The sequence below is a fragment of the Telopea speciosissima genome, chromosome 5 (assembly GCF_018873765.1).
Source record: "Telopea speciosissima isolate NSW1024214 ecotype Mountain lineage chromosome 5, Tspe_v1, whole genome shotgun sequence".
Classification (NCBI taxonomy): domain Eukaryota; kingdom Viridiplantae; phylum Streptophyta; class Magnoliopsida; order Proteales; family Proteaceae; genus Telopea; species Telopea speciosissima.
The window spans coordinates 7,031,399-7,038,671 of NC_057920.1; the positions used below are offsets into that span (position 1 = coordinate 7,031,399).

The window sequence follows — 7,273 nt, forward strand, 5'->3', positions numbered from 1 at the left end:
ATGGCCAAAGTCATCTCTGCTAATGGCAATCTCCGTGAGTATCCCATACCCGTTACAGTATCGCAGGTCCTTGAAATCGAGACCTCTTCCTGCTTCCTCTGCAATTCCGATAGTCTCTTATTCGATGACTACATTCCTGCCCTTGATTCTTCTGAAGAACTTCAGGCGTGTCGGATCTACTTCGTCCTCCCCACCAGTCGCCTACAATATCGCCTCACTGCTCCCGATATGGCCGCCCTTGCTGTGAAGGCCAGCACTGCGCTCTCTCAGAGTTTCAGGAAAAAGGTTGGATGGAATAAAAAGACACGGATATCTCCGGTTTTGGAACTGAGCAACAACCAGAGAATCGGGATTATTGGTGGGTTTGGTGGATATTTTGAGTATGATGGGTTTGATACTTCCACTGACAAGTCGAGAATCGGCCGGGTTTCAAGATCTGGATCCATTAGGAAATCACAGAAAAATTCTTCCAGACGAACCAAGAAGTTTGCTATTCAATCGTTTCGAATGAGGTTGAGCACCATTTACGAAGGATCGGAGATCGATTAGTTCTGTAATTATTCGATCGCTTCATCATAATCATCATCGAGAAAATCGACATATATGCAGCATATGTCCTTTTTCCATCTCGAATCTGGGGATCACTTGAGAGGATCAATAGCCCGGATCACATTCTAGTTCCGAATCCGTAGGTCGTTTGAGAGAGGTGAGCCGAATCTATATGTGAGCTGCTCGGCGTAGGAGAACCATTCTCGTACAAGAATGTGATTCCGAACTCGAGGATCACTAGGAGCAGGAGAGTGTTTTTCTATTTTCTCCATCAAATAGGAAGCCGAACACCTATTAATCTATCAAAAGATGGGTCTTTCTGTTTCAAGTCGACCCCTTTTGTAAATTTTCATCTCATACTTGCAATAGGCAGCATTTCATTTGTTCCTTTTCATTTATCATACTCTGTTTTGAAAGTTTTTCTATCCAAAAAAAAAATCTTTTATGAAAGTTCAAGTATCAAGTGGAACAGAAAAGAAATCAGGGATGCAATGGAGAAACCGTAACTGAACAAAACCAGTTATAAACCATTTTCTGGTGCCCGATGGACTGATTTAGTTCGGACTTTGGAGGTATGTACGGTTCTTCAAGTTTGTTTCAAAGATGTAACTTCGAGGGCTGGACTTATGGAGGAACTCTGGAAGTATGGGAAAGAAGGGGAAAAAATCCTCTGCAGTCCTAATATGGCGGTGTACTGCAGTGCGGATCTGAGAGCTCGAGATGTGGAAGATGCGACATCCAAAAAACTATCTTCCATGTGTCGAGCTCTCAAGGCTGCATTACTGCCAAATGTCTGTACTATAGAGGATTTTAATCCGAGAAAGAAGCGCCTATGAAGAATTGAAATTTTAAAACTCAAAACTACCCTCCAAATGAATCTGTATTAAGGAAAAAGGCATAATCCTCAATTAGCTTAGGCTTTCTCTGATATAATTTCTAGGACCATATTTTCCGCACCCACACTCAAGGGAGATCGATGGGTTTGGATGATGTCCATGAGTATGGGGATCGGAACAGTGGGGTGGGATATTATTGACCATTGGTAGATGAGGAAGGAAAACATTTTAAGACCATTGATGGCTAGCTGTACTTTGTTGGTGTAGAAAAACTTTCTCCAAATTGGTCAAATTTTTTTATGTCCAGTCATAAGAGTGTGTAAAATGACCATTCTACCCATAGTGAAATAAAAAATTCCATTCAAACCAATGCCATTGTGTGCACTCTATTACGTGAAAGTTTTCCTCCATCAGTGTAAGTAGGGTAATCTCATCCTAATGTTTGTTTATTTAGCCACAAGATTAGTAAAATCCAAAACCATATCGATAAGTCATCATATCTGTCATGGTTTTGCCTTTTAGGCTTAATGGTATGATTTGTTCAGATTATTTTCTTATTAACAGTTAAATTGACATCACCACTGATATATTAAGTGAGGACTACTTTTGATTTTGTTTATGTTGCTGACCTAATGAAACTATCAAATTTCCTTTCCCTCTGTTAAGAGGTAGGAGATGGAGCGGTACAAAGGAGTGAGACGGGGTGGGGAAAAAGAATAGTCGAAGTAGGGGTGGGGGCAGGACAGGGGAGTGATGAGGCTAAAGAAGGAGAAATAGTAGAAGTGGGGTGTGGGGGCAGTACAAGAGAGATGGGGTGGGGAAGAAAAATAGTAGAGGTCGGGGGTGGGGGCGACACAGGGGAGTCATGGCCTCATGGGGCAGGCCAGGGGAGTGTTGGGGTTGGGGAGAAAGAATCGTTGAGGTGGGATATGGAGGTAGGATAGGGGAGTAATGTGTGAGGGAGTTGCAGAACGACGGTACAAAGGTAAGAAATTGGGGTGGGGAAGAAGAATAGCAGAGGAGGGAGATGTGATACCCAGGAGACGGCATAGCACTGGCCTGTCTGAGAGATCATTAAGGGGTCCCCATCAAAAGATAGCTTAGCACTAGGTGGTTTGGGGGATCAATGAGGGAGTAAACTTAGTTCCACATCGGCTAGCGAGAGAGATCCTAAACTATTGATAAACAGTAGCCTCCTCTACTTGGTATGACACGTTTTAAAGTTTTGAACCCCATTGGGTCAAAACGGACAATATCATGCCAAGAGGGGGCTACAACGGAGATGTTTTGCTCGTAAGGGGGGAGAATATGACACCCAAGAGACAATACAATACTGGCACACTTGAGAGATCATTGAGGGGTTCCCACCAAGAGACGGCTTAATACTAGGGAGAGAAATCCTGAATTATTGATAAAGAGTAGCCTCCTCAACTTGGCATGACCTATTTTAAAGTCGTGAGGTCCATTGGACCAAAGCGGATAATATCACACCAAGAGAGAGTCTGGATCGTTATAGGAAATGATGATTTACTAGTGTTGCGTCAAGAACTGTGCCGGAGCGACCTGTTCTTGCAATATGAAATTGGCAAGAGAGGGTCGGGCCGTGCCGGTGTCCCCACTCTGATGCTTAAGTCAGAACTCTTAGCAACAGATAATGATAATTCAAAAATCATAGGCTAGGAGTGAAGCATTGTGAGTAGAATCGTGCTCCATTAGAAAGGAGAGTCCTGGGCGTGGAGTGAGAGATTTTTGGAGTAATTATAAGGATAGTGTTGATCCCTTGATTCCCTTGCACCTTATTAGGCGCCATGTGGGCGATAATCTCGAGCCACAATGATTCGTGGTGTGTTCTCTTTTATCAGTGTGGTGCTCGGGTCGCCTAGATAAGGTCGTCCCCCTCCTTCTACGGGGTGGTCTAGATTCTTGATCAGATCGCTCTAAGGAGGACTCGACCAGCGACCCCTCGCTAACGTGATGATGTCTGGCATTGCGTGTATGTCCTTTGAGATCGGGCCTGCGCCCGGGTCCTGCTATTTATGGATAGGGTCAACTTGCGCTCGTCCTGCCCAACCTAAGCTCATCCTCTGATGTACGTGTTGGTCTTTTATCGGTTGACGTTTCTTGACATATCAACTGTGGATTAATAGTTAATAAGTATTAATCTAATTAATGTTATTTTGGTTTAGTTACCTCAAACACAATATGTGAAAAGATTGATACTTCTGCTACAGTTGTCATTTATATTTACGATTTTAAAAGTTTCATTTTGATATTACTTCTTCAAACAAGGACCTATCTCTTGTGCATCTGGGCAGTCCGGCTGCATGTGCAGCGCCAGACTCAAGGCGACGCGCTTTGACCACTTTACTCCTACCCAAGCATCTTGCTTGAGCAGAGGTAAGGCGGTCAAAACGCATCACCTTGAGTCTGATGCTGCACATGCAGCCCGACTGCCCTGATGCACAGGATCTTTTTCGTTCAAACACCGAGTAGGTAGCTTGGGTCGAACTAGCTCCACTATAGGAACCACGGGCCTCCATACAGTGGTGCCGATGACCTCTAACCCAACCTTCTGCCCTTTTGCCCTTTTGCCCTTTTGCTTTTGCGGTCTACCCTCCGATACTCCTTCGGTCATTCCCACTAAATGCCTTCTTTTCGCTTTCGTAATTCGTATACCTTTTGGCATTTTGGTTTTCGTTCACATTTGCCACATGTGTGAACTCCGAAGACTCCTTACAATTTCCAATTCGAATCTTGTTTTGTATTTTTCCCATTATAATATCATTCGTTCGCAAATGCCTTGTTTTAATGGTCTCTGGTTTTTCGAGTTCCTTAGCTTATGTCAATCATTGAAGTAAATGAATAATTTAAGCAATTAAAAAAGTCTTCAAATTGTAAAGAATCAAGAATGTGTTTTATTAAGCTAAAAAGCTTTGCATTAATTAATTTCAAAAAATTCAGAATACCTGCCGGCTGCCCAATTGAAGGGTGGACGATAGGTCTGGATTATAAGTCTTTAATTAATTAATTAGATCATAAAAACTAAAGGTGTTAAATGGTCAGATTCGGTTTAAATCATTTAATTAAATGATTTTAATTTTGAAACGACTTTATGATATCAATTTTAAATGAATCGATTTGATTTCGGTAAATGGTTTCTGTTTGATTTTGGCACATTTATGTACAATTAAGAGTGTTAAACAATTCGATTTAACTCAAGTCATTTAATTAAACGATCTCAAATTTAAAACCATAACTTTATTAAAAGGTTTCATGGTTTTAGTTTAAATGATTTGATTCGATTTCAGTTTGATTTTGACACCCTTACTAAAAGCTGACCTCGTAGATGGATCCTTTAGGCTTAAAGCATAACCTGGAATGCAATAAGTTTACTTTTATGTGCACTCTACCTGGTAAATCATTTCAACAAGGGTTTGCAAAGTATCAATTCAACTATGAACTCCCCTCAACATCATGTTGTCGTGGTCTAATGGAAGAGGGTCTATGGTGCATCTTCTTATGTCCATTCGACGGTTGTGTGCATGATCGTTTATATATCATGCACAACAATGCACAAACTCGCTCGAAGGATTTTAGGTGATTCGTGACCGATAGCAGTTTTCTCCGGCGTGCCATCTTGCCTTTTGTTCTCAATAGTTTTATTCTTCCCTCCACTCTAATTAGCATGTGTTAATAAAACTTTATTCTAATTTGTGGGTGCAGAAAACTTTATTCTAATTTCTATTTATATTTAGGAGAGTTTCCCTCCATCAACATTACTACACTGTTTTTTTACTGTTCAAAGTCAATAATACCCACCCCACTGTTCCTGATACCTATCTCAAGACACCAACAAGCAATTTATGAGAGCAAGTTATGCCACAAACAATAACCATTTGTTTTTAACAAACCGTTTGGTTATTATTACACAGAATATATTACACAATCATAAATGGGTTTAGTATATCTATGTGCAAAATAATTTTTGTATTTTTTATTTCCTCTATTCTTTTGTATAATTTCAACAAACATGTGAGGTGCGATGAGAAAATTTGATTAAATTCAATCAATTCTTCGATCATTGTTGTTGCATGTTTACAGAAAGGCATTTACGATCATAATTGTACATTTAGGTAATCTTGTTTTGCAGGTTAAATCCAATCTCCAAATCACTTGGCCAACGATGTGGCTACATCTTCATATTTTTGCCCCCCCCCCCCTCTCTCTCTCTCTCTCTCTCTTCACTCCTAAACTTTTTTTAGTCATTAATATAAGATGAAAATTATCTCTTGTAGGTAAGATCCACAAGGTTTTTGAAATAGAAAGAAAAAAAAATCAAGGACTTGTAGAATTCTTCGCTTCTTCTTCCTAATACCAACTTTTAGAATTTAAGATGATTCCAATTAATTCCCACCCAGATTCTGAGATTTAGAATCGTTTGGAGGCCGATGCATGTATGTTTGTTTTCATACATTTCCCCCCATTAGCAATTCAACGAAACTTTTTTGTGAGCTCTGTAGCATCTTATCAAGCCCAAAGACAAATGGTCAAATTGAGTCATATCAAGGAAGGAGCATAGAGTACACTGGCATGTAAGGTACAGAATAGCAAAGGATGAAAGAAAAGAATTAACTTATAAGAATCCATCGTGTTGTAGGTAAAAACTAGCCCAGGGGAACCAAAGATATTTTCACCTCAGTGAGTGATGAGAAAATCGTGGTCCGGATTGGAGTCTTTACTCTTCACTATCTCATGGTGTATTTTATAATTGTGAGGGCAACATGAAGTTAGCTTCGACACGTAATCCAAAGCAGACCATATGATGAGACGTACTCCTTGACCTCTTCATTAGTGTGGAGTGACAAAAAATCTCACATAGGTTTGTGAAAGGAAAATCATTATCCATATAAGAATTGAAGTCCTCACTACATGAAGTGGATCATATCCACTATGAAGTAGTTGGTTTGACCTTCGTAAAGAAATAAAGAGGTAAAATCTCACTAGCAATACTGCATTATTCTTAATTAATTAGAAACTAATACTGCGAAAACCCTGTAATCTTCTCCAATTTCTTAAAGTATGGTACTGCGACAATGGTGGGTGGAGATGGGATTATTATCCTCTCCAATTCCTAAAATGTGATAGTGCGATAGTGCTAGATGGAGATGTCAACACCTAGCAGCTGCCGGCGCATCCAATTGTTTGTTTCAACACCTCCACCTAGCACTGTTGCATTGCCACACTTTAAAAAATCGAAGAAGATAATTTTCCAGTGGAGATGTCGAGCCTGATAGCTGACTTGCAGCTAAAATTTAGTATGGTTGCGGCTGGATCTTGGTAACGCTCCGTTATATTTGTTTCTTGCACCTCAAGCCAAGCTCCACCACGGGGCCAAGGCAACAACCTACGATATTTAAAAAAGAAGAAAAGGAAGAAAGAAAGAGAATTGAGATAAAAAAAAAAGAGCAACGAGTAAGAGTAAGCCAACGCCTAACCCATCTGCCCGCAGTCTGCGCGTACGTGCGTGCGTCATAGCTGAGGCCTCTCAGATTCTCTGTCTGTTCCTCTTCTGTTAGGCAGGTCCAAGAAACCCAGCAAAACGAAATATCATTTGGTTAATGACGGCTTCGCTTACGACATTCCTCTCCGACCCCACCATAAATAATAATCAACAACCCTTTTCCCCCTCTTCCAAGTACCCACCTCATCCCACCCTTTAAAAACATACACAACCGACGATCCACTCTGCATTCTCTCTCTGCTTCCAATTCCGTGTCTCAGCCTTCCCTCTGCTCTGAAGACTGAACAAGTTTGTCTCTCTGTCTCCTTCACGACGTCTCTCCAAGCACATACACATAAACACTCTCTCAGCTGCCACTCTGGAGAGA

General features: G+C 40.9%; 1 protein-coding gene across 1 annotated transcript; it reads left to right on the plus strand.

The window, feature by feature from the left end:
* LOC122661817 lies at positions 1 to 549 on the plus strand. The gene has a single exon (XM_043857332.1). It carries the CDS (start codon positions 1 to 3, stop codon positions 547 to 549), a length of 549 nt encoding a protein of 182 aa, XP_043713267.1.
* Positions 550 to 7,273: the final 6,724 nt, after the last annotated feature.

Coding starts and splice junctions, on each gene's coding strand:
- LOC122661817 (XM_043857332.1), top strand. CDS start 1: ATGGCCAAAGTCATCTCTGCTAATGGCAATCTCCGTGAGTATCCCATA.